Consider the following 27503-nt stretch of genomic DNA (forward strand, 5'->3'; position numbering starts at 1 on the left):
GCACCTGGCTCTGGAGCACCAGGAGCAGCTCTGGGTGTTCAGCCTGGAGAAAAGGAGAGCCAAGGCGGATCGTATAGCTTTCTACAACTGTGAAAGGAGGTTGTAGCCAGGTGCGGGTCAGTCTTTTCTTCCAGGAAACCAGCGACAGAATGAGAGGAAACGGTCTTAAACTGCGCCAGGGGAGGTTTAGGGGGGACATCAGGCAGTTTTTCAGAGAATAGCTGATTAGACGTCGGAATGGGTTGCCCCGGGAAGTGGAGGGGTCACGGTCCCTGGAAGTGTTTGACTAGACGGGTCGCTGTGGCCCTGAGGGCGCTGCCCGGTCACGGCCCGGCTCCGGCGGCTCCGCGCTTTTCCCAACCCAATCGACCCCGGCAGTCCCGGGGCGGGGCTGCGCATGCGCCCCCTCGGCGCGGTCCCGCCCCCGGGCCGGCGGGCAGGAACATGGAGGCGGCGGCGCGGGAGAGCCGGGCGCGCCGGGCGGCGGGCGCGGGGCGGTAGCGGCTCCTGGCCGCCCTCCCTCCCTTCAGCCCTCCCTTCCTTCACTCCCGCCCCCTCCGCTCCTCCAGCGGCGGGAGAGGCGGCCCGCCTGCCCCCCCGCGCAGGGCATGGCGGCCCCGGGCCCTCCGCGGCTGCCCCAGCTGCGGCTGGGCCCGCGGTTGCGGGCCGGGCTGGAGGTCGCGCTGCGGGTGCCGAGCCTGTTCCTCATCGACGCCATCTTCAACTCGGCCCCGCTGCCGGGCGGCTCCGTGAGCGCCGCGCTGCTGGGCGCGCTGCTGCGGCTGCTGGGTGAGACACCTTCCCTTCCTCCCCCTCCCGAGAGACACGGACCGTGCCCCGCCAGCCCCGCTCACAGCCGCGGGCACGGCGCGGCCGCCGCTGCTCCCCGCCCCTCACCCGCCGCCTGGCTGCTGCTACTGTTGCGGCCCGTCTCGCCCCTTCCCCCGCCCCTGATTCCCGTCCCCACCGGCTCCTCTCTGCCCCTCCAAGCCCCTGCTCGGCCGCCGGGGCTGGATCATCACCTCGGCCCCTCCTGCCCCTCTCCGGTCCCGGTTCAGCCCCCCCGATCTATCCCCGGCTCCTTCCGCCTCCTCCTGTCCCCGTAGCGGTGCGAGTGCCCGGCGAGGGCTCGGGGCTGTGACCCGCCTCCCCCCCTACTCTGGGGGCTTCCAAGGCGGAAGGACTTAGTGACTACAGGGTTTTCATGTGGTTTTTTAAAAAACTCTTTGGATAATGTGAATTTTTCCTGAAATACGCTATTAAAACCTTATTTTAGCAACAGCAGTTCAGAAATGCCAGGTATTTGGTTGCCAGAGGAAAGAGAAGCCTCGTGAAACTTGCCAATGGTTATTTTCAAGCTTTTTTTTTTTTTTTTTTTTTTTGATTCCTCTGCGTGAAGGATGAAAGTCACTGGTATAACTACGTGATAGTGTTTTCAGTATTGTTAATTTGGGTTCTTACATAGCCTCAGCTTGGTGGGAGTCCCGTTGAGTGAACTGCTGTACAGGTGGTACTGTGCTGTGTATCATATTTCGGAGCTGGTGATCCTGAGGCAGGAAGGAGAACACAAAACAAACCAAGCTGTTGTTTAGGTTTTATTTGGGTTTTTTTCAGACTTGAGAAAGATGGATTTTAAGTTTTATTTGATATTTATAGTAGAAATAAAACAGGAAGGAAATAGGTGGTACAGCTTTTGGGGCAGGAAGCAGAGAAGAGAGGGTTAAAGGAAATGTGCACAGGGAGAAGTGTGGTGTGACTGCATCACACAAGTCGAGGAGCAGAGGAGGGAAAAGTAAAAAATAACCTGTAGCAAGACAGCAGGTGAGAAGAGAGCAAAGGGAGGAGGTTACAAAATGCAGCAGGTGTTTTGTTCTGTTTTTTTACATTTGTTATATTTTTTATTTTTTTATTATTATTGCTTTGGTTAAGGGTTCCAGGGGAAGTCTCTGCTCACATGAGAAACAATGCTGAGGAGATCCTGAGTTGCCTCCTTTGCCTGCCGTGCCACGGGTATTGGCAGCTCCAGGATGGGGAGCAGGGGTTCTTCCTCCCTACTTCCCATTTTCTTGACCTTTTGTTGAACTCTTACAGAATTGCTAAGAGTGATAATTCCTTTTTTAAAAAATGACATTTCAATGCTTCACCAATTTAATTTTAGGAGCCCTTCATCATATGATCCAGATGCTGTAAGAAGAGCATTGAAATTAACCCCTGTGTAAATGAGAATGGTGGATGTATTGTTCAATAATGTCCCTTGAGTGTGGTACTGGGACTAACAGATTGAGCCACTTTTGAGATTTGCATTTATAAGAACACTTTTCTGGAAGGGGTTGGGGGAAGAAGTGGGTAATTTTTGCTTTCTGCAAAAAACCTTTGGGAATATTTTATGTCAAGAAACTTATCTTGAACGTTTAGAAAAGGGCTCTGTGTTTTTTGTTTTCCAGAATTGAATGTAGGGATTTAAAGATGATCTTAAACACTTTCCATGTAGTTCAGACAACTGAGTGCTTTCGCATCTGTTTTTCTCTCATCTGAATTTAAGGATTGCAGGATTGGGTTTTTGCTGCTGTTAGGAAAGTGATAAAGTTATTTTGGATCATTTTGTATTTTAATAGTGAGAAAATGTCCTTTTACTTACCATTTGCAGACTTTGCAGTACTGATCCAAGCTTTTCCTGTAGCACAGTAGTACAGGATAAACGGACAGCCTGTCCACCAGGTACAGATTGAAGCTCTGGAGAGATTGATGATTCTTGGGGGTGATGTTAAACAGTGCAAAAAATATTCTGAAAACAGCTCTTCAGGAATGCTAATAGAGATCTGTGTGGGTTATAAAGTTTTATAGCAAGATTCCTTGGTTTGATTCTTCCATCACTTTCTGTGCAAGTAAATAGTTATACTGTAGAACACAGTTGGCACAGAACCAACTTCCACAGCTGGAGCACATTTTCTCTTTCACGTTTTTGACTAACCTTGCTTTGTCCCCAGCACAATGTTTACCTATCATATCTTTGCACTGGGTTTAAGTATCTCAATTCCAGCAGAACCACCACCCCCAGGAGTGTGTGACTGTCACCTCAGACAGCAGTCCCTCCTCAGTGAGGACACTGAGTTTTGAGAAGGGTACTATAAATACTTGAGTCTGCAGAAAGATGTGGAAGTAAATGGAATTACTGGAGCTAGGGAAAAATAGTTTGGCAGTTCCACATGAATGAAATGCTGATGTGTAAAAGTGATTGTCCCCTGCACATGACTGAAAGTGAATCCTAAGTAGTGGGCTGCTATAAAGATGCTGACAAATTTCAGGAATTAAAGCAAAAAAAATGAGACTCAGACATTCATTGTAACACAAGAAATTATTTTAAAAGTAAGTGCAGTGTGTTTTGGTTCAGTGCTGTGTTTGGAGGCCATACAGGGACACTTGGCAATGGGGTGGCACAGGTAGAAACAGTAAATATGAACAGAGAGAAAAACCTTATCAGAGGAGGAACTGCAGCATTTCCTAGCAGAGGGAAAATGAAAAAAGACTTACTGTTTTGGAGGGCAAAGGGGGTTGGGCACAGAGCAAGGCAAAGTCTTCTCGTGTTGAGATGAACTAAGTGACATAAATGGAGATGTGGGAAAGGAGTGCTCACTGCCCCTTCTGAGATCTGTTACCTCTTAGGGTCTTTTTAAACTCCTTCAGTGAGTCTTGACTTTTCCCCATAAGTTTTAATAGAGATATGCTGTACTTTTTGTTAGTCCCTCTTTAGAGGAACCAGTAGGACAAGCTCTATTGATTCACCGTTGTACTGTTTTTAGAGATGTGTCTTGCATGTGAAACGTCAGTGTTTTAAGATGACCTGCAGTATCTAAATACAGGCCTGTTACTGCCACTGCAAGGCACAAAAATAGGTTTTGTTAAGGCGTGTTTCAGAGCAGCCTGCTTACTGCAAAATGCATCTCCTTTGGCTCAAATGATCGGAATTACATAAATAACGACCTTGTACAGGCATGTGAGCCTTTTCTGTGACTTCTGAGAAAAGACAAATGCTACAAATTCATCATACGTATTGGCTTTCCTAAAGATGTTTGTGGTGGTTAAAATGACAAGGCAACTGTCAAGCTTATTTTGTAAAAAGTGCTGCATGTAACCAATATTCAGCTTTTCCTGGAAGAACTGAGCTACAGTGCAAGGGGCTTTCTGAAGACTGATAGAGGCTTTTCCTCAGTCCACTTCACAAGGTTACCAGGTTAATGATTAATTAAGGAGAATGTGTTTATATCAATCAGTGCTACTGGCAAGGAATATTGTTCAGGTGTATCAATAACTTTATTTGTAGCCTGCCCTTTGCAGTTGATTCATGTTGATCCTCTCCCTTCTCAATCCTCCAGGCTTTGGAGGTTTTTTTTTTGTGTGTGTGTGTATGTTTTGTTGTTGTTGTTGTTTTTCTTTAGACAAGCATTAGCCACACTATTGGTAGAATCAAATACTATTTCAAAGATTTTATTCGCATGATCAAGAGACTGTAGCTTAAATTTTTTTAAACACTTGTTTATGGCAGATTTAGAACAACATAAACTACAATTGTCAGACTGATGCTGTCCACCAGCAGAAAGAGGATTACTGGTGATTTCATTTGGTTTAGTACAGAGATTGAAAGCAACTTAAATATAAGCAATAGAGATCAAAATCTCTCCAAACTGGTTTGGATGAGAAAGCAGTTGCATAGAGTGGAAGCTGATTGAGAGGTCCAAAACAAAGGCAGTGTGTTTCCTGAAAAAAAAACTGTTTAAGGAAATGAATCTCGTGCTAAGTGCCATTTATTTTAACACCTCTTAGGGCAGAGCCCTTACCTATGTAGTGCAGAGTGATGGAATTCGTAAATTACACTGCTGAAGTTTACTGCAGGGACATGTAATCCCAAACTCCCAATACTGCAGTTTCTCTGATAGGATTTCTCATAGGAAGGTGCAGACTTCCTGGGCATGGTCCAGATGTGGTCATGGTCAATATGAGGGAGAGGTTAGAAAACAGGAATTTCAAGGCCTAAATCTGACTTCTAACAAGACACAAGTTTGCATTGGCAATGAGGCAATTGGTGCAGTTTTGGATTCTGTGCACAAAAACTGTATACTATGAAAGGTCTTCTCGTGTTGCTTTTGTCACCACTGTCACCAGAAATAAAAGCAAACTGAATGGAAATAGGAGTGCCTTCCCCACAGCAAACTACAACAATTTTTCACAATTTTCCCATTAAAGAGTTTAACTAGTGTTTTGGTTGCTTATCTTTAGTACTCCAGCTTGGACGGCTCTAGTTGAGTGCCTTGTTCAAGTGAATTGGGGGACTTAATAAATTTTATTCATTTATTCTTTTTAGTTTTGCTTATAAAGGTGATGCTCTATCTGTTGGAGGTTTTTTGTTTATTTTTAGAACTTGTCTACCCTTGGATTTCAGGACTAAGGCTGAAAGGCTGTGAGTTGTCACTGTTATAGTCTAAAACTGCAACAAACTTCTTAATAATGGTGATTTAGGGCTTGCAGTGGCTTTGCATCACAGCTGTAGTGGACAGATGTTAAATGCAGAGATTAAGTCATCCTCTTGCCAGTTCTCTGACAAGGGCAACATTGGTAATGCAAAGTTACAAGTGACTAATGGGGCAGTGATACATTAAATAAACTTAGCTCCAAAGCTGATAGAGTAAAATCTGTTGTTGAACTTCTGCTGAGAACTAAATGATTTCAATCTGGTTTTAGGTGTCTTTGTATCCAGCGTTGTTCTGGTTTTACAACAGCGAGCACTTTTCAAGTTCTACATGATCGCCTCAGCATTTCTGCTGGCTGCAACTTCAGTGTTGGTGAATTATTATGCTGCTTTGCACATAAACTTCTACAGTGCCTACTACACAGCTGCATTTGGAATTCAGATCTTCCCACATAAAGGACCTTCGCTATGGATGGCACTTTCCATCCTTCAGCTTACCTTTGGAATTGGATATGTTACACTGCTAAACATGCAGTCCATATACTCTCAACTCATCATCCTGGATATACTGATTCCTGTAATTGGCTTGATTGTTGAATTACCTTTAAATGTCCGGCAAGTACTTGTTTTTATTTCAGGCCTAGTTCTGACACTAAATACCACAGCCATTTTAGTTACAAAAATGAAGTGGTTCTATTATTCGGTACGTTATGTCTATCTGCTGGTGAGGCACATGTATCGTATTTATGGATTACAGCTATTGATGGAAGATACATGGAAAAGGATTCGTTTTCCAGCTGTACTGCGTGTCTTTTGGCTAACAAGACTTACGGCACAAGCTGTGGTATTAACATATGTTGTAAAGATGGCTGAAACCAACACGGAAGAAAAATTCTTCCTGATTTCATGGGATAGCTGTTGGGAACTGATTTGCAGCCTGATCATAAGTGGGTGTGACTCTACTTTAACTGTATTGGGCATGAGTGCCGTCATTTCCTCAATAGCGCATTATTTGGGACTTGGTATCCTGGCCTTCATTGGATCAACTGACGAGGATGACAAAAGGCTTGGGTTTGTAGCACCTGTCTTGTTTTTCATTCTGGCTCTGCAGACTGGTTTAAGTGGACTGAAACCAGAGGAACGATTAGTTCGCCTGAGTCGAAACATGTGCCTTTTGTTGACCGCAGTCCTGCATTTTATCCATGGAATGACAGACCCCGTGCTGATGTCTCTCAGTGCCTCCCATGTGTCATCGTTCCGCAGACACTTCCCTGTACTGTTTGTCTCCGCTTGCCTTTTCATTCTTCCAGTTCTGCTCAGTTACATCCTCTGGCACCACTATGCACTAAATACTTGGCTTTTTGCAGTCACAGCATTCTGTGTAGAGCTTTGCCTAAAAGTAATAGTTTCTATCACTGTTTATATATTGTTTATGATTGATGGCTACTATAATGTGCTATGGGAAAAACTTGATGATTATGTCTATTATGTTCGCTCAACTGGCAATATTATTGAGTTTATATTTGGAGTAATCATGTTTGGAAATGGAGCTTACACAATGGTTTTTGAATCGGGAAGCAAGATTCGTGCTTGCATGATGTGTCTCCACGCATACTTCAACATCTACCTGCAAGCCAAGAATGGCTGGAAGACTTTTATAAACCGCCGAACTGCTGTGAAGAAAATCAACTCGCTTCCAGAGGTAAAAGGAGCTCGGTTACATGAAATTGATGATGTCTGTGCAATCTGCTACCACGAGTTCACCACCTCTGCGCGCATTACTCCATGCAACCATTATTTTCACGCACTTTGTCTTCGGAAGTGGCTGTACATTCAGGACACGTGCCCGATGTGCCATCAGAAAGTGTATATTGAGGACAAAGAAAATGCCAATATATCTAACAACAACGGGTTTGTAGCACCAAACGAAAATCCTGTACGGGTTGCAGAAGAAGCTGCTGATGCTGAAAATGAATTAAATGAAGATAATGACAGTTCTGATAGTGATGAGGAAGATGGTGACTGTGTGGCACAGCACTTGAATGAGACTCTTAATGTTGACTCTAACTCTCTTGGTGATTAGGATGTCCTTTACTAAGCCGTGAGGTATTTGTTCAAGATTGACTTCAACAGAATAAAAGTATCACTTTGTAGTTATTGTACTTAAGCACAACAGCAGTATCTCAATGTTGAGTCTGTGAATGGTGGTTGTTTACTGTGGTGTGTGCTACTGTAAATATACCTCTAATTTTTGCTGGTCTTTTTCATGACCACCTTAAAATTATGTACATTATTGTACATGGAATAAAATGTTTTCACGTTTTTAAGATGGTTGGAAAAACACTCTTTAATTGATGTAGTGATAATGCTGTGCCAAAGACTGTATACCAGTAATCCCCAATCAATGTCTTCTGGATGCAAATGAAAAATACTGGTGAAAACAGACTGTTCAGCTGGTCAACTGAAATGAAAGCCTGAGCCAAAGCAGCTTTACTTACAAATTCAGTATTAGCAGAGCTTTATCGCAAAAAAACTAGTGAGTCATGTTTTTAAAAAATAAATAAAAATTTAGGTTGGTAGACTTAATGCTATAGCATTTGCGTATATGGAACAAAAGGCGACACTGCTCAGCTTTCTGATGAAGCAGCAAAGCGCATGCCATGGATGTGTCCGACCCTCCTGAACTGCCAGCAGTAGCTTGAAGTGCTTTACATGTGAATGCAGCAGCCTGGTGCTCATCCTGTGGCTCCACTGCTAACTGGAGTTACAGGCATGGGATGGCCTTGAAGTCAATCCTGAATCTTGATGAAAGGGGAACAGGGCTGAGAAACTGCACAAATGCAGACCACCTTTTCAAAAGCAGCTTTAATCTTGTACCATAAAAAACCCCAAACCCAGTACATATTGGCATCCATTGATTAGAACTTGCAGGTATGATGACTTTTAAGTTTTTGCAATATATTTACTGAAGTCATGCTGAATAAATGTAAGAAAAACAACTTTACATATTTGGAAAGAAGACTTTAATGGTGTTGTTATATAGAGTATTGGCCAACTCAAGTGGGTCATCGTCTCTTACTGCCGCCATTATTTCCAGTACTTGACTAAAAAAGAAAAATTTATATTAGAAGACTGCAACCCAGTACTTCAGAATGTACTTCAAATTGCTGCATGTGTATGTACAAGTCACTAAGATTAAGCTGGAATAAAAACCTACACTAAGAGCAATAGGGCAGGGTGCTCAGATATGCAAATAGCTTCACTTTTAAGTTACTAACTGCCATTTCCTTTACACTGAACACTGGTTTGCTCACTGGTACAGATTCATCTTTGGTCTTTTGACTCTTGTTTGGAGGTAATTAAACAGCTTTCTGTTTTGAAGGAAGTGTCATTTTGTGGGTGTTTTTATCAATGATCTTCATTTTTCAAACAACAACTCATCAGCCTGTCAAGGCTAAAGCTGCACTATGACTAGACTGGTCTATGGTAAAGCTTAAATTCCAGATACAGATTTATCAGAGCACAGTGCTGCCAAAGTAATGTAGTCCTACTTCCCCATTCTTTAGCTTAATTATGATTAATGTAGTCAGGTATCTGCAGTAAATATTAAAATAAGCAATTCCAAAAGGCCCAGGGCCTTGATACAAGCCAGGAAGAGAAGGCAAAAGAAATGGGATGGACATGATTAAAACCAAGCCACAACCTTTTTTCTGCAATTGCTTTCTTGATTTTGTATCAGTCATTCTTAAAACAAAAACAAAACGACAAAAAAAAGAGTACCCTTCCTGAGATGTGTCATACTTTGATTTTTCCAGTGGCAGCAAAAAACTTCAAACTTCATTGTGAAGAGTAAGAAGCTTAAGCCTGGTGGTAGGTGGCCTTTGGATTTCGCCTCTAAGCTGAGGCAATAGCTAAACTTATTTTGGTGAAAAGAGAGAGTAGGAAAAGTTGCTCTTAATAATTATTTCAAATATTTTCCTAGAAGAGATTTAGCTGAACAGCTTCTTGATTTAAGAGGATAATCCAGATGAGATGGAGTGAGATCAGGCCTACACAGAAATAAGTAACAAATTCCAAAGAATTTCATCCAAGACAACTTAGGCCTTACTTATCTCTTCTCACTTGGGTGCAGAAAGCTGTATGTTACTGTAACACTGTGTGTGTGAAACTGCTGGAGGTGAAAAGAGAAGTCTCTTGTGGCTGAATTTTTAAAAAAATAGCTTCCAAGGGGAGTAGTTCTAAATATACATATGAAGCAGAAGTATCACCATCAAAATGGAAAGGTGTCCAGCACCACCAAAACCAGGCAAACGGAAAATTCCTCCTGCCAACTGAGCTGTATTAAACAGTATATATACCTTACACATTAAGAACACTGTGGACTAACATTCCCTCACACCAGATTTTATCAGTTACCATTCTTCATTTTTCTTAAGGATTAAGAGGTTCTTGAAATTCAACTGGTTATAATGAACATTACTGGGATAATAATTTCAAAATAAGGTTGAACCAAATTTTTTTTTCATAAAAAGGGCAACAGCCAAAGAACAGCATTTGTGTAATAATCTTGAGTGCATTTGTGCACTGTGCATCTGTGCAGGACAGGCCATGCATTTCAAGTTTGGAGGTTTCTGAAACATTTCTGTAAACCACAACTAAGGCAGCAGACAAATATGAGGGGGTGTTGTTGACATAAGGGCTGGATGAAATAGTAACAGTAGAGGCCCTTTACTTGTCATCAGGAGTGTTTCCAGTTGATCTCTTCCCCCACTCCCAAATCATGGACTGACCCTAGAAAGTCTTAAAATACCAAAGGAACCCTTCCATACTAATGCGTCCTCTTCACATTTAAAATGCAAAAAAACCCCCTAAAAACCAAATATTACAAGTAACCTAATTGCATTAAATGTATCTGAACACTAGGAGACGTCACCATGTAAGCTTAAACTGTGCTTTTACATCATCCGTGGTTTTCCAAGTTCCTTCATGTCTCAAAAAGCAGCAGAATTTTCTTCACTTATCAAATAAACTCTTGTTTAGACACCTTGCTACATACCTGGATCTTTAGAACTATCCTGAGCAATATTTCAAAATCTAGACAGGGAATTCAGAAAATTCAGCATCTATTTTCATCTATTAATCATCTATTAATGGTATTTAATGCAGATAACTAAACATTTTCACTAAAATAATTATGTTTTCCTGCTTTTCACACTTCTGTGAGGAACTGTGTCAAAAGAATCAGAAAACTGTGTCTGTGCTTACCAGTTCTGTCCGTAAGCCCCTGGAGTTATCTTTCACTACTCTGTATTTTGGCTGCTGTAATTCATATCTAAATTTCACAGGATCAGGTTCTTTGAAGCACAACAACAGAAGGAAAAAACATCCCTGACAAAATGCATGTTGTGGCAGTTCATGTCACAGGCCTGTGACAGGAGCAGTGTCAGGCACTGCTGGTGCCTCAGCACCGTCCCACGTCTGGGACTGTCCCCTGACCCCCAGGGCTGGATCAGTTTGAAAAATTACCTGAACAACAAGTGAGTGAAATGAATATTCAAGTCAGGTTCCTTTTGAGGGTTTAGCCTCTTCTACAATGTATCAAATGGAAAAATAAAAACTATACTGGTTTCACTTTCCGGGAGCATTTTACATCCAGAATTGCTTAAGTAGGAAAATTAAGACTTAAAATTTTTTCCACAGCCTATAAAGCAAAACCTTGCACACGTTTCGGTACATTTAGAATTATTTTATATTTTCTCCATTACTAGTGAACTATTGATGTTTCTATTTTTTTTTTCATGTCAGAGTTGAAGTATTTAAAATAAGAGTACAGTGGTACACTTACATTATATGGCAGGGTTCATTTCTGTCCTTCAAGCAGTGCCCTTTTTCCCATTTCTTTTTTGTAGGAAATGTAGTTTTAATGTATTTTGATCCAGCATGAGTATTTTTCACTCCGCACCAAGGTGCATCTAATTTAATTTGAATAAAAGGATTAGGAGTGCAATTGTTTGAGAATAGCATGAGATAATTTCATCAACTACTTCTACAGACAAAAGTTCCTGCAATCTCTTTCTAGCAGCAACCTTCAACTCAAAATGAAATGTAAGAAATCTATGAAATTTAACATTTTGGATTTTTATACCATTGTCTTCAGAATTTTACACTTGAAAAATTCAGCAATAATAATACATAACACTGATTTCCTCTGACATGATAAAAACAGCCAGATACACTGCATACATTCCAAAGAAACTTCCTGTATGACAGGTCTGTACTTCATGTTCAAATAAATTTAAGGATTTAGCAGTTTGCAATTTTCCTTTTTCAGAGTCAGAAATTAAAATAATTACTGTATTTTTAACTGTCAGTTATTAAAAACTGAACATGAAAAAAGAAAACATGACATCCCTAGTTAGTCCATTAAAACGACTGCTTAGTGGGCTAAGGGGAATTGAAGCGTTCATCACATATTCCATTTAAAGAGCAGTTGTTTCCAAATGCCATTAGTGCTGCCAGTGCCTAACTCAGAGCCACTGCCCTGTGCTTGGCACATCTCCAGCAAGCTACATCTTAAAAGATACTCAAGCAGGTTTCTGGTACATTTAAAAATCCAAGTTGTCAATTTGTCCTTTTTATCTTCCCCTGCAATGTCAGGAACTGACACAGCAGCTTATTCCTTCCAGCAGAAGGCTGGAAAGGAGTAGGTTTGTAAACTGCTTTCTCAAGTAGAGAAAATGGCCATTGTTCTGAATTCTTTAAGTCTTCTTTAATTCTGCTTTAGGATTGCTACATCAGTATATCTCATTGCCCCTTGCCACAAACTGACCAAGACATAAAATCTTACCAGTTTCTATCATTAATCGTTCACTAGGAATTGATTTCAGTGTTTCCAAGTTGGCTTCTGTTTTCAGTGAACTAGAAAATTGAGAATTTGGTTAAAAAAAAGTCCATAAAAAGCACATAAAAGCAATTACTGTGCCTGTTAAAGTGTTTTGTAGCAAAAGCAGCTTCCTAAATAATTTTGTTCATAAATAAAATTTGCTTTATTTTTAAACAATATGCCTGTAAATTAACACTGTGCAGAAAACAGCAAATTTAGATTTAGTGGGAGAAGCCATCTCACCCCAGTAAGCTGCAGAACCCCTCTGGCTGCCCTTGCTTGCCTGGTGACAGCTTCTGTGCCTTACAAAGTGGTGCTGGCTGGCATTTGGCCAGGTGACTGCTGAGAACCCAAACTGCAGAACCAGGAGATGAGGCACTCAGGTTACATTTGCATTACTCCAGCATTTGACAGGCAGCTTAAAGTCAGGCTGTTTTTTAAATGCTCCTCAGAAGGAATCTTTCCACGCACAACAACCTTATTTCATTACAAACAAGGACTGTCCTGAGGGTAGTAGAGTGGATATGGATTAGCTCACTGACCTGCACGGCAAGAACTTTGATGGCTAACAGACTAATGAGAGCAATTCTAAATCTGTCAGATGATTAAGGGTCTAGTGAGCTTTGAAAACTTGACCTCATTGTTTAAAAGAAAGCAATGACTTCACTATGCCTGCCATTTTAAAGCAGTTAAATTTCTTGTAAAGAACTTACCAGCCATTTATTCCAATATAAAGATCCAAATCTATTAGAGCAGCTGCTTGTTCCTTTGTGCCATCGAAAGAATGTACCTAGAACACATACAGATACACAGACATAAAAAAAATACGAACATACTTATTTTAAAACTCCAATCATTCAAAAGTATGCATTACCTTTTATTAGCTTCAAGTACCTTCAACAGTATGCATTACACATCATTACAAACATCAAGATGGGACATGGCTCAGTTGATTCTGAAGTTGAGCAAAGTTCACGCTGATGTCACCTGAATGCTGCACTAGAAGTGGTTACCACACTTTAACAGTGATAAGTATGTGTAAAAAAGGCCTATCCAGTGATACTCTTGGTCCTGGAACTGCCTGTAACTGGGAGATCATACTCAGGAAGTAATCCTGTGCATGCCAAATTCTTAGATTCTTTCCTCGGTGTTCCCTTCAGGGCATTGTCAGTGTCACCATAAGAGAGCATTCTGTTCTCCACAGATGCTAGTCCACTGGAAGTGGTGAGACAGTCTGCTTGATCATTTCAGGGACTTGGTCATTCCAGAGAGGAAAGTGGAGGGTCAAAAGTTACAAAGTGTAATGCAGCTGGGAACTGCATCTTCTCAGCTTGACATAATAAAGACACAGTCTGCTCTGCTTCCCTGTGCTGTGACAGGGACAGGCAGTTGCAGATGGTGCCTGCTCATTTCTCCCCTCTTTCCTGGCTGTGCAGGAAAAAAAAGAGAGGAAGGAAGGAGGGCCTTCACAGCCTTACATAGGAGTAGAACATGCAAAGCACTGAACATGGGGAAGGGTTTTGTGGTAGCAAAGGACAAACCTGGGGACTGCGATATTCTTGTAGGAGGTGTCTCATGTTAGAATCATGAGCATTTATTACTTTTGAAAAATGCAGTCATAATGGAAACCTGAAATAGCATTGCTGGACTTCCCTGACCATTTCACCCAAAGCTTTTCCTGTTAGACTTTTGAATTAAAAAACATGATCTGAATATCTGAAGACATAAAGTAATCAAAAGTTCCATCTGGATCTAATTTGAAAATGATGTCTAATGTCAGAAGCAAATGTCTGAGGTTAGGGCTTCCACTGGGAACATGCATCTAAATTATCTGTGGTCTGAATGCATTGCAGTTACAGACACTGAGGAATTGGGAAAGGGCCAATGTCAATTATGAGGTGCTTAAACTGTCCTTCTGGCAGGCCAAGAAAAACCATTCACATCAGCTGCAGAGCTTTTCTCAGCCTATCTTCTTACCTTGCAAAAATCCAGTAAAATAAGCAATGAAAATAAAAAGAGTTAAAAGGGACTGGAAAACTTACTAATTAATAACAGCTTAAATCATGTAACAGGAAGCCTACCCAGATTCCATGACAAACAAGAAATTGCATATTAAGCAAATATTCACACACGTATGGAAAAATGAATACTATACTGAAGTCCATACTTACCACCCCTCCCACAATTCTATCTCGGTTTCTTCTCATTATGTCTATGAAATGAAAGAAAAATGTAAGACAACTTTATAACAGATGAATATAGAAGATTCTCATATTCAGAATTTGCTCTAAATACGAAATTCTCAAACAAAACCCACCTAAAAATTCAGCATGTGAGTTCCTACAGTGCAGAAACATGGGCAGCTGCATCTGTTCTGACAAGTCAAACTGTTTTTCAAAATACCTGTAAAGTAAAAGTCACCATTAAAGAGAATCTCAGTGTAAGAACAAATAAAGACAGTAAAAGATTTTTTTGCCAAGCTTCTGTCCTCCAGAGCTAAAGACGGAATTAATGGATTTGCCATGCAAAAGTTCTTATTTGTGCAAGGATTTAAAAGAACCTCTTTCCCATATGTATTGCCACAGCTGTGATCTGTACTTGAAGGCAGGTAAGTGGCCAAGAGCCTCAGCACTGCAGAATGTATATGTGGATACGCTGAGCACGTACTCTTGTGTAGTGGGTGCTGGAGTTCATTTTTATTTATTTTTAATGGAAGAGGAACTGACTGTTCTTTCCACAAAGTTCTGAAATGTTAGGAATGGGAGAGTGTGGATGACACAGAGGCCACTATTTCAAGAAAACCCATAAACACAGTGAGTGTGAGCAGGGGAGCACTGTGCAGGCTTCTACAGCCTCCAGTGGCCAAACTGCATCAGAGCTGCTGACCTGTGAGTAACAATCATGGAGGTGAGGCTTTCCTCTCTTAGGGTGAAACAAATATCAGATTAGATATCATACTTTTGCCCCATTCTGCCTGTTGTCTTTACCCGATTTCCCTCCCCTCCTCTGTGTTCCTGCATCCTTTCCTTTTCACTCCTTTTTATCGCCCTCCAACTTTGTACTCCGGAGTTGCCCTTGATGGGGCAGTAACAGGGAGGCCCCACCCTGTGAAGAGACACTGGAATGTGGGCAGAAGGAAGGTAAGGAGGTAGACAGGTTCCCCAATGCCATCGCCAAAGGAAACTACTTAGCACTGAACTAACTCGTGCTTGTCATTAGCATCGAACTCTGCAATTACCATTCCACATCTCTGCTGCCCTGCTCCACCCAGGCAGGGAAATCACCCATGCTCAGGGACCACAGCAGAGGAACTTAAGCATGGCAGAAGGCCAGCACTGCATGGGTGACTCAGTGTCTACACGCTGTTTGAAAGATGACGTTATTTGGGCAAAGCAGAACAACATTTCCAATCCCAGCAGGATGGGGCTCTATGCACATACTGGATTTCTTGAGGTGTTGCTGTTAAAACACAGTCCAGGGCATCAGGAAGTTCCCGCCATCAGTTATCATACCCATTTCAAAGGGAAACTCCAGTAATCACACACTGCTGTGTATGAGTCACTTAAAAAGCAGGGGAAAGTGGCAGCAAACCACTAGTTTGATTTACATTTTCCTAAAAAAACCCAAACAAACAAAACAAAAGACCCTAAACAAATATGCAGACAGTCATTTAATTTGACATAATTTTCACTATTTTCAGTATATTACAAATCGGTATTTCTCAGATCAAAATTACCTCCCCTGTTAATCAGTGCAAATCTTTGACATAAAACAGGTTAAACAAATCAGCTGTAACCTTGAAAACTGACATGAAAATTCATGAGAATGCATTACACCTACTTTGAATCTTCTTTGTCTAGGTATCATGCTTAGTTTTGCTTGTTTGACTAAATATAAATTAATTGCAACTCTGATTGCTCTTGTGGTTAAATAGCTACGATTGCTCGATTTTTGGTGTAGGTTCTTTTTACAGAATATTTCTTTCACATGGGAAAGAAGTTTTGGAGACAGAACTGCAAATAAGCTCCCTAAGTAACCTACTGGCCAATTTCAATCTGATTTTGAGAAGGGTAGAGCCCTTGAAAGTAAAGTTTAGTACCCCTACAAATGGAAATGTAACTCAAGCTTCTTCCATTACTAGCAACAACAAAGCCCAACACATGTTGTTCCTTGGCCTATCAAAGAGAAAGGGGAGGTGAATGGCAAAGTTATTGAAGACACAAAAATAATAATTTTTAAAAAATTTTAAAAACCCAAAGCCTGGAAAAACACAAAGAAACCAGACATACAGTGATTGGAATGGTAACAAAATAACACAGTAGGAAAGTAACCCTGATGAGTTCCAGTGCTTAAGGAACAACCTGCTCCTTCGGGCAGGCTTAGTTTTGACCATCACGTTCAAATGCTACAGGATGCAGACACTAAAGGAGCTAAAGCAAACTGGCCTTGCTGATGTAGATCTCCAGACAAACACTTCTGAATTAATTTGAGTAATGGTGCATGTGATACTGTTCACTTCCAGGCTGGGAGAACTCCTGGCTTTGTGTTGCTACACCCCACAGATCCCTCCCAGTAGTACAGCAGATGTGGAACTTCTATATCCTTACCAATCCATTCATAACATGACTTTCACCATAAAATGAAGGCAGTAACTTCATCTTACTACCATTCAAATCACCACTTTCTCTTGGACAAGTTCTGAGAATGGGAAAGATTTTTGAAATAAAAAGCTCTTAGCAACTCTACAACAAAGAAATTTCATCTTTATTAGATTCTTTATTAACTTAAACTGAAAAAGGGCATCAAAAATAATGTTCATTTTTTACAGGTGAAAATTACCCAAACAAAACCACAACATAACCAACCAGAAAAATACTGATTACGTACTAAATGAAACAGAGGTTATGCTCTGATGCTTCCAGAGAAACAAACATAGTGTTCTTCTGCAGGAGAATTGTGAGCTGCATGCCAGCTCTCCCTGTGACTGCTGCACCTGAATTCTGGAGCACTGAAAACCAGTGAACTGTCTCAGTATTTCACACTCTGCCTTCCTCTGTTTAGTTCACTGATCAGGCCTGTCATCTCTTTCCTTTTCAATTCCATTTCAGTGCACCCAATTAGAAGTCACTACAGTTCTTCAGCTGCAGTTCACTGGACAAGGAAGTGAGATAAGTATTTTTTCTCTCTATAACATCAAGGCAGTTAAGGATCTTAAAATCTGATACTCCATCAGTATTTTAGTTTGCCATAGAAAAGAAACAGGTTATACTTTAAGATGTGCTTTGCTGAACTTCATGTACACTGAACTCTACGAGAAAAAAAAGTCCTGTTCCCTTTGTTGAGTATTTCACTGTAGGTCTATAGCATTATGAAGAAATTAACTCCTCCTACTGCTAACATGCAGCAATTAGAAACACAACCAACCACTGCCCCCCAGTGACTAATTTCCTCAAAATAGTAACATGGAAATGTAATTCATTAATCACTCATCTTATTTGAATTTATCACCTGTATCTTTCAATCAGTTCCCTCTGCAGAGAGAAGTTCTCAATACAAGAATGCAGGCTGATTTTAGGGGTTATGCTATGTTCTTTCCATTCATCATCTATGCTGCATGTGGTACTTCTCTACCTCCTGAGATTACTATCAGACTCTCCATTATCTGCTCCCAGATAACACCTTCCTCACTAAAAGCTCTTTTTCCCCCACTGCTGACTTATGCTTTTGATAGTTCTGCTCCCTTCCTCATGCCTTTCACTCAACAACTCAGTTTTTTCACATACCACATTTATGTTTGTTTTCTTCCCCATAAGTCTCTTAGAGCTCTTAGCTATTAGCAAGAATGAACATCTGTCGCACCCAGAAACCTACAAATTCTGATCAGTTTTACAGAAAAAGACATGCTGACATAAGACATGTTGACGGAAGTCAACACCAGGCAGGTATCAAAATTTAGCACATTGCACTACTTGCATGTAGGCATATTTCTCTAAATTCCCATTTCTGCCAAAAACTTTGGGCCCAACCCTGCAAATTTTAGACAGTAAAATTTTAGACACAACACAATGTTATGTGGCAGAACACAAGATAGAAATCACTCCTGTAAATTGCTACAAGTCAATTCACAGTCATCAAAAGTTTCTTACTTGAGTTGGATGTCCTTTGGGCAAAATTCTAATCTATCAAAATCTACAAACAGAAAGAAAAAGAAACCCATTTAGTATTTTAGGATTTTTTTTTCTAGTATATATCTGGAAAAAATAAATACTGAAGTTGTAAGAGAATACTTACCTAAGCCACACTCTCCAACTGCTATTACCTTTGTCCTATTTTTTTCAATCAGATTTTTTAATTCAGATAGATACTGTTCAGGGTTACTCTGCTCAAATTCTCCACAGCGGGTAGGATGACAGCCAACTGTACTGAAAAACATGTCTAAAGAAAGACAGTATTAGAAGGTTTTAAGGAAAAAAATAAAATTATTTAAGGTATAGACAACATCTGCCTCTGGAGGGGGTTTTTTATTGGTCACAATTCTAAAAGAAAACTCCCTTTGACCATATTTATCTTAGTGATAATTTCACTAGACAGCCATTTTTTGCCTTAAAAATACAGTATCTCCAGTGGGGGTGTTTGCATGTGTCATTTTTTAGTACACATTATTTGGTGTACTCCAAAACTGCAGCAGCTTAGAGCTGAACTGTTCTGGTGGAGCAGCCTTCAATAAATCATACAATTGTTGAGGCTGAACAAGACCTCTTGAGATCATTTAGAAATACATCTTGTTCAAAGAGCATCAGGTTATCCCAGCTGTAAGAACTGCAAGAGAGCACTTCCCTCATGTGCCCCTGCATAAGCTGTTAGAGAATTTCAGAAGTCACATCTGCTTGATTTACTCAAGTATGTGATCTAGATTACCTTGCCAAAACTTATGTTTCTGCTAAGTTTAAAAGCATTGGGGAAACGAAAAATACAGACAAGGCCCTGAGCAACTTGCCCTAAAGTTTATGCCAGTCCTGCCTTCCTGATGGGAAGTGGGGGGGTGGACTGGGTTGGACCAAATTATCTCCTTGAGTTCATTCAAACCAAAATTATTTTATGTTTCTGTTAGTAAACAGTACTTATCATGTGTCTTAGTTCAAATACATGTTTAAGTAATTAGTGGAATGAAATTGGCTTAAAGAAAGAAGAGCCATTCTCCTTTCACAGAAAGAAAGGAAAATCCAGGGAATGATCAAAAGAAAGATGCCTCTCTTGATCAAGCTCGTCATAACACATTGGTGAGTAAAAAAACAAACAAAAAGCCAATAAACCCCATATATTTCACAACATGTAAGCATTTTACCTTATTTCTAGAACAGAAACTTGTATCAATATTTTTATTCCAGAAATTTACTGTAATTTCTATTTTTATTTAGAAATAGAACACACAGAAAAAGAGTGGTTCCTTCCAACATCAGGGATCTAAAGAGCAACACACAAACTCATATACAATGTATTCATCCCATTCTGAAATGTAATTTCTCCTTTTAATCTGAGATTCTGTAAACGTCTCTGGAGCAGGTCTTTTTAAACTCAATTTTGAGAGCAGAGAAGGTTATACTTTTGATTGACAATGAATTTAAAGTGAAAATACCATTTGTCTGTGCCAGCTGCAAGGCATCTTTACTATCTTCTAGACTCCCACCTGTAATCAAAAACTTGAAACGAGAAAACTACTGTCAGTGTGGATGTTCTTTGAACATCAGACAGAATGTTTAAGAAAACACTCAGATAACAAGGAAGGATCTTGACAGAGAACATCAGAATACAATTACTAATATATATATATAACAAGATTTCATAAATCAGCAATAAACCTCAATGGTCCTCAGGAACTAGTAAATACAGTAGGCAGCAAAATATCATTTTTTCCCCCTTCATCAAGTATCTTGTATGCTAAGCATTTAAATCACTAAAGGAATAATGCTTCAATTTGCAACAATATTAGCTTCTTTACACAATGACTGAAGACTGTATTTGCACTCAAGAAATGGCATTTAGAAATATTCTCCCTGTCTTACAGCTGGGGAAAGTATAGACTCCCAAAGACCCAAAACATGAGTAATTAGTTAAACAAAAGAAATGAGTCTGCGTCAGAGTTGGGATTATAAATGTAAGAATCTCCATCTCTGATCTTTTATTTTTACCTTAAAGTTATCACATGAGAATTGTTGCCTACAGTGTACTTTTTTAATCACCACTTCCAGAATATTTCACCCTAGGTTGCAACATCCATGTCTACAGTGCTTTTGGACAACACTTCTCCCTGCACGTGCTATCCAGCAGGCTCTGTCAGCACCAGCTCAGACATTCCCGCAGTGCGCTCAGGACAGACGGACACATCCCAATGACATCACTGAGAAATGTTAAGCTGAAAATGGCTCAGTGCATACATAACACAGAGCAAAACTTCACAAAAAATTACCATAAAGCATCAGCTATACAGAAAAATAGAAGTATTTTCTAATAAGCAGATTAAGGTTTTAGGCAATCAAGAACAAACTGTGATGGTATAGGCTTCTTACATGGTACAGGCCAGTAGCAAGACTTAGAACAGCTAATGGCAGGAATTCCTGAATAACATTTCTCAATCCACCAGGCATCTTGAAAAAGTTACACAATCAATTTTTTATGATAAAATAAAAAAAAAGGCACTTATTTTTAGAGGGTGGTATAAAAATTAAATAGCACTTATACAGCACATATAACTGTGACCTCACTCCTGTATTTGCTGCAGTGAGGTAATTTCTCCATCACTAGCTTTCTATTTTTGTCTTCCAGTGCATTTCCCACTCTTTTCAGACGAGAGTTTTTTAACAAACTCCCAAGATGCCTCTGCTAGAAGAGCATTTACTTCTTTATTTCTAATCTAGTAGCCTTATCAGTGCAGTTTGTGACAGTATGCATTATATTCTATGGTAATTCATATTTTTGTCCAAAATTTATTCAGCTTAGAGAGAAAGAGAAGAAGGCTTAACCACAGAATGTGCTGCACTGCTGAAAACACCGATATCAAGTTCAGAGTTACAAATTCTCTCAATGATGCTGTTTTAATATCTGTAAGCCAGTATTTACCAGCAAACATTGAGATGTCTCAACTCCAAGAGTTTGTGGGCACTCTCAGCTCTTCTGCAGTTACCAATTTCCTTTACATATAGAAATATCTGAAAACCTTAATCAGAAGAGTTTGCTCTTCAGCAGTAATTGTTAATTAAGAACCACAGAGTCATTAAGGTTGGAAAAGACCTCCAAGATGACTGAGTTGCACCTCTGACTGATCACCACCACCTTGTAAACTAAACCATAGCACTGAGTGACACATCCAGTCATTTCTTGAACACCTCCATGGGATGATGACCACCACTTCCCTGAGCAGCCTGTTCCAGCACCTGGCCACCCTTTCCATGAAGAAATTCTTCCTTGACACCCAACCTGAACCTCCCCTGGCAGAGCCAGAGATAATTTCCTCTTGTCCTGTCACTTCTTGCTTGGGAAAAAGAGACTGACCTCCCCCAGGCTACAGCCTTCTTTCAGTTGCAATGATAAGGTCTCCTCTGAGCCTCCCTTTCTCCAGGTTAAACAACTCCCAGCTCTCACAGCTGCTCCTCATAGGATTTATACTCTAAGAGCCATACAGGATACAAGAGAAAAAGAATGGTTGCCTATAATACAACATGGAAAATTATGTACCACTTCATTGCAGCAGGTCAGAGGAGAATATCTTTCTGTTGAAATTGTACAAAATAACTTCTACATCCACATAACCTACAATATCACTGAAATTCAATAATCAGCTTCAATAATGACCTGTGCAAATGGAAAGACAATGCTCTGTACAGAACACTTTTGTTTTGTGCTATCAAAGGAAGTGACTGCGTTTTCCATTCAAGTCCCAGAAACATTGTTTTAATGGAAGAGCACTAAAAAACCAATTTATTAGAAAGCAGCTTAAAATTTTAAAGCTGTTTAACTATAAGAAATTACCTTTTTAATGCCAACTTTGACTGCTCTCTCTATTACATCCAGAAAGTCATCTGCGAAAGTTCATAAAAATGTCATAAATTGAACTTGAGGTTTTACAGCATAATTTAACTACTTTTCAATTTTCATGCAGTCAAAATTCTTATCATTAAATCTTTAAACCATACTTAATTAATCTTTATAAGACAATAACAAAGTGCAATAACTGGAGATACAATTTAAATCTAAGAAGTCAGTGGTAGTTTTTCCATATACTTTAGAAGGCTCTCCAGTTTTATATCCGTATCTAAAGGCCACAAGAGCAAAAAGCCCCACATTATAATTAGTAACTGTGATTATAAGTAACTGTGATTCAGCAATGCAATACTCTGACAGACCACGGTTTATAACCCTCATATCAGTTTTTCAGTGCAATCCTAAATAAATTAGCAATTGTTCATTTTGCTCCAGAAGCAGAGTTACCTGCATTTAAACAGCAATTAAGACAAAGCATTTTGGCTAGGGTATCCAACTTATTTAGTCAGGCTTTCTTTTTTAAGCCCAAGTACATAAGGAGAAGAAATAAACCCTACCATCATTTTCTGACCTGCAAGAGGTTTCCAGTTTAGCAAAAGGGATCCTATTTCCAGCAGATACAAAGAAACATTTACCTTGATGTTTCTGTGTTCCCCTGTAGATTCCTCTGAACATAGGATCTGTCAGGTTAATACCAATATCTATGGAAAACCAAAAATAGAAATTAGAAGTTACAGTTGTTCTACATTTTACTCTGAGCATTAATGATGTAGGGAAGACAATAGAAACCCTATCTAAACCCTGATTACCCAACACATTGGTAAGTCATAAAATGATTAAGAATAATCTTTCTTGCATAACTCGAAGACTTACTCCTTACTAAAGGTAACAGAAAAAAATAATTTTTGCCTCTGTGCAACTTCAGACTTTGTGAGTGTATTATGCACACCCTCATAACCACCAAAGCGAACACACACGTTTTTTACTGCAAACAAATCTGCTTCTCACACGAAAACACAATTTTACGCAAACAAACGTAAAGGAAGGGAAAACGCAGCATCTCCCATACAGCTTTCCAGGGGTGGGAGCAGCAGAGCAGAATGCCTCCCTTAAGCTGCCTGTTCTCCCTGGCAGTGCCAGCCCTGGGCCATGCCAGCCGCCCGGCAGCACTGACGGGACAGCGGCTGGAGCTGCCCAGCGCTGTCCCTGCGCTGCAGCCAAGGCCTGAAGCACCGGCTCCAGAACTGCCGCCTCTGCAGCTGCCAGCGCCCGCGCTTCCAGCGGGGATTCTAGCGGGAAGGGAAAATTCCCAAGAAAATATTGAGGTGCTCTGCAACACGTAGGGCTTCCACGTGAACCAACCCTTTATAGTTACTTACAGGCTTTCCGTCGAATTTTCTAAAAATACTAACATTTTCACCCAAGCCAGTCCAGTACAATCAGAAACAACCACGACTAACGTGCCAATGCAGGGCAGGGAACGAAGGGCGGCCGAAAACCCAGAGCTGGGGTCACCAAGGAGCAGCAGCCCCAGCACCCAGACACAGCACAAGCATTCCCAAACCTTCTTGGGGCTCCAAGGCCACCGAGAGGGACCGCAGGAGGCGACGAGCCCTGCCTGAGGGATTGGGGCGGGAGGTGACAAGCTCTGGCAGAGGGGCTAGGACAAGCCTCTGAGACTGTAACAAGCCTGAGGGACCGGGACAATCCCCGGATAAGGGGCTGGAGCAGGAGGCGACATGGATGAAGGGCTGGGACAAGCCCTCCCACAGCACAGCCCGAACTCCCATCAGCTGCGCACAGCCCCTCACGGAGTGGGATAGGGGCGGCCGCCTCGGCCCGGCACCGGGCGAGGAGCGGGGGGCCAGGGTCGAAGACACGGGGACAGAAACCTCGCTCCCCCCGCCGCCCCCTCACCGACGAACTTGGCGCGGCTCATGGCGGCTCCGGGCGCGCTCCGGCGGCAGCGCGGGCGGGGCCGCGCCGCCCTCCCGGCATCCCCCGCGCGGAGGGGCCGGGGCCGCGCAGCGCCCGGCGCCATGGCCGCCTACCTGACGCACCAGCAGAAGGTGCTGCGGCTGTACAAGAAATCCCTGCGGCACCTCGAGTCATGGTGCATCCACCGGTGAGGGCGAGGGGAGCTGGCAGTGGGGAGCGCTGGCCGCCCTCACATCGAGGCGCTCAGCCCCGCGCTTGGCTGGGCTCGGGGTGCGGGGTTGTTGTTTTCTTCCTCACTGTGACCTCTGTCCGTAGAGACAAGTACCGCTATTTCGCCGTACTCCTGAGGGACCGGTTCGATAAGAACAAGGATTTGAAGGACATGGTGAAAGCCACCGAGCTGCTGAAGGCCGGTGAGGAGGAGTTCTGGGCCAGCCAGCACCCGCAGCCCTACATCTTCCCCGACTCCCCTGGGGGCACTTCCTACGAGAGATACGAGTTATACAAGGTTAGTGCCGGTAATGCTGCGGATTGCTGCCCTTGCTTTGCCCTTCTTTTACGGAACTTGTCTTGGACAGGGCGGCAGCTTGGCTCAGCAGCGTCACTTCATTGCTCGCTGAACATCTTGGTGCTCGTGTGGGAGGAGCTGCTCTGGTCCTCGAAAATGGAGCGTCTTGATCAGTTTGAACACCGCTTCTTGTTCTTTCGGGATTTTTTTCCCGGGGATAATCATATTCACTTTTGCCAAGCACAGTCCGCCCCGTGGCGGGTCAGGCTGGCGCAGGAAGGGCTGGAGCTGAACAGGGGAAGTGAACAGCGCCGAGGGAGCTCCCGAGCACAGCCTTGGTTCCTCTGCTGAGGTCAGGTGTCACCTTGGCTGTCGGGGCTTCACTCAGTCCTGTGGTTCTTCCAGCATTTTGAGTAGAGGCACAAGTTACCATTTCCCTTCATATGCTGCACTGCCAGATTGTGCAGTTTGTGTGCTACTGTGTGAGAGAGGCACTGCCTGGAAATAGAAGCTTTATTTTTAGACTCTTTAAGGCACTTCTACAGGCATTGACCATCAAAATTGTTTGTTTTATTTAGAAGCAAAAGTTCCATAGAAAAACATAGGGACTTTGCTTTATTGTTGTCATCTTTTTAATCATTAGAAGTTAATACTGATCTAGGGACTGCATGCACCCATTTCCTCATGAATTTGATAAAAATGGCATAAGACTGGATCTGATCAGAGTTTTTTTTTGCATATTAAGCTAAGAAAAAGGAAAATATGAAATAGATTTATCGGGGCAGAATAAAGACTATATGAGTGAAAAGAGAAGGACTTGCTTAAGTTTATGCAAAGGTCAAGGGCTTGAGTGGTAGTAGAGATAATAGGGACAGAGACTGGACAGAAAAAAGGGCAGCTGAGCAATAAATGGTCAATATTACTCTTCATACAGCAACACAAACTGGGTTATGCTCTCTTTTCCTAGTTTGATGGGCTAAAACTGTCTTAACAAAATGGCTGTCACAAGGCTTTTTCTGGTTTGTGTATCAGTTACTGTCCATTGTGGATGCTGCTTCAAAATGTAATTTTTAGAACTCAGGCTGATGGATGGTTTTAATTGGAGTTTGCTGTGTGTGGATATTTACTTCAGCAGCTGTGCTATTTTCATTCAGTCAGAGGTTTGTTCTGTGATGAGAATCACAGCAGGAAATGAAAAGTGTGAATATCACTGAATATATGATGGTTCTGGAGCAACTTCTTCATTTTTACTTTTTTTTTTTTAATTGGGAGTTTTGGTGAGATTTTTTTTTAATCAGTGATCCTCTCTTAAAAATGTAAACAATCAGGTTTCTTTAAATCACTGCAAAATTTTAAATTTTGTTGTTTTCCCTTGTCAGAAGCTCTTAGAGGTCAGACCATTCTCAAGATCTGAAAGGCCTAAGAAATTGCTTATTTCTTAGTAGTTGTAGATAAGCAGAAATGAGCTGTAATGTTCTGTCTCTGTCAATAAAATAAAATCAGTAGTTGGAGAAAAGGATTCCTCTAACCTGCTGCCTTTGAGAGAAGGAAGGGAAGAAATTAGATCTCCTCCACTGCATGGAATTATTTTGGTAAGTTTAGAGTAAACTGAGATGACATGGGACTTGTTTTGGAATGCTGTGATTTAAGCAAGTCACTGTGATGTCTTCCTGTGGGTTAGGATAGTGTATGAAAAGTTCTGACCTCTGCCCCATGCCTTGAGATAGTCAGACAGCTTTTAAATGGTTTTTTTTTATGTAGTACTTCAAAATGGAAAAAAGAACAACTAGGGAATAAGACTGGCTTCAACCTTTGCATTTCATTCTTCTGCATATGTGTACAAATGTAATTTAATATATAAAAGTATTTTGAATCATATTTTTCTTCAACAGATTCCTGAATGGTCCTTGGATTTCTGGCACCCTTCTGAGAAGGCAATGTATCCTGATTACTTTGCCAAACGAGAGCAGTGGAAGAAGCTGCAGCGGGAAAGCTGGGAAAGAGAGGTTAGTGCTTGCCCTATGTTAAGGAAAGTCTCTTTAATACACAGGTATCCTGTGTGACACAGATGTGTTCTTGGAAAAAATTCTGAGTGTCTACTGCAATCTCAGTTAGACTCTTCAGTGCTGGAGCCCTTGTCAGTGTGAAACAACCTAAAATGCCTACACATTTGTTACAGCTTCTGAAGGGTTGTGTAAAGCTGAACCTGCAGCCTTGTGTCAGTTAGTGAGAGCTGTTACAGCAGTTTTGTGAAAAAAGAATTTAAAGTGGAATGAAAGGATACTAACAACCAGAGAATTCCTCTTCTGCTGCTGTGGAGCTCTGACACTTTGTGGTTACACTTTTGAAAGTGATTTTCTGCAGTGGTCATCAGTTGGGCATTATTTCTGGCCATCCTAAACTGAAAGTTGGTTGGAAGAAGTTGGTGTTCTTAGAACAGTTCTTTTGATTCAGTTGGATTGTATCGAACCTGGCACTCTGTGCAGAATTGACACGGAGGCAGCCAGCACTTGTGCTGCCTCAAGAAACAGGTATTGAAAGCATGTGAGAGGCTGTTGGTGACATGCAGGAACAGAAGTCTCCTGACTGCAGGGAAACTTGGTCTGGAATTACCTGTCAGCTTCCAAAGTAGCACAATTCAGCCTGTTTGATACAGTAATGGTAGATGTGAA

General features: G+C 41.4%; 2 protein-coding genes and 1 long non-coding RNA gene across 8 annotated transcripts; 2 read left to right on the forward strand and 1 right to left on the reverse strand.

The window, feature by feature from the left end:
* Positions 1-416: 416 nt before the first annotated feature.
* Positions 417-7787, forward strand: RNF139 (ring finger protein 139). Its single transcript, XM_058830483.1, has 2 exons — positions 417-789; positions 5737-7787. Exons 1-2 carry the CDS (start codon positions 609-611, stop codon positions 7545-7547), a joined length of 1992 nt encoding a protein of 663 aa, XP_058686466.1. The 5' UTR covers positions 417-608; the 3' UTR covers positions 7548-7787.
* A 523-nt stretch (positions 7788-8310) lies between these two features.
* Positions 8311-24510, reverse strand: TATDN1 (TatD DNase domain containing 1). Of its 6 annotated transcripts, none has more exons than XM_058830486.1 (12): positions 24303-24510; positions 23021-23086; positions 22374-22423; positions 19984-20047; positions 18639-18782; positions 18494-18536; positions 14665-14750; positions 14519-14559; positions 13061-13137; positions 12312-12382; positions 11310-11436; positions 8311-8568 (listed from the first exon to the last, which is right to left on the reverse strand). In XM_058830486.1, exons 1-12 carry the CDS (start codon positions 24424-24426, stop codon positions 8466-8468), a joined length of 996 nt encoding a protein of 331 aa, XP_058686469.1. In that variant the 5' UTR covers positions 24427-24510; the 3' UTR covers positions 8311-8465. The 6 variants fall into 6 exon arrangements, with proteins under 6 accessions (XP_058686469.1, XP_058686471.1, XP_058686467.1 ...); XM_058830488.1 differs by having other exon boundaries at positions 24311-24349; XM_058830484.1 differs by lacking the exon at positions 24303-24510 and adding an exon at positions 23950-24296.
* Positions 24511-24837: 327 nt separating this feature from the next.
* Positions 24838-26603, forward strand: LOC131575283 (uncharacterized). The gene is made up of 2 exons (XR_009276754.1): positions 24838-25313; positions 26335-26603. It is a non-coding gene; the product is annotated as an uncharacterized LOC131575283 (long non-coding RNA).
* The last annotated feature ends 900 nt before the right edge of the window (positions 26604-27503 follow it).

This window comes from Poecile atricapillus, chromosome 2 (genome assembly GCF_030490865.1).
Source record: "Poecile atricapillus isolate bPoeAtr1 chromosome 2, bPoeAtr1.hap1, whole genome shotgun sequence".
Lineage (NCBI taxonomy): Eukaryota > Metazoa > Chordata > Aves > Passeriformes > Paridae > Poecile > Poecile atricapillus.

Coding starts and splice junctions, on each gene's coding strand:
- RNF139 (XM_058830483.1), top strand. CDS start 609: ATGGCGGCCCCGGGCCCTCCGCGGCTGCCCCAGCTGCGGCTGGGCCCG. Junction 790..5,736: donor CGCGCTGCTGCGGCTGCTGG/GTGAGACACCTT, acceptor ATCTGGTTTTAG/GTGTCTTTGTATCCAGCGTT.
- TATDN1 (XM_058830484.1), bottom strand. CDS start 24,175: ATGGGAGTTCGGGCTGTGCTGTGGGAGGGCTTGTCCCAGCCCTTCATC. Junction 22,424..23,020: donor GGGAACACAGAAACATCAAG/GTAAATGTTTCT, acceptor GAACTTTCGCAG/ATGACTTTCTGGATGTAATA. Junction 14,751..18,493: donor CCAAAGGACATCCAACTCAA/GTAAGAAACTTT, acceptor TTTACTTTACAG/GTATTTTGAAAAACAGTTTG.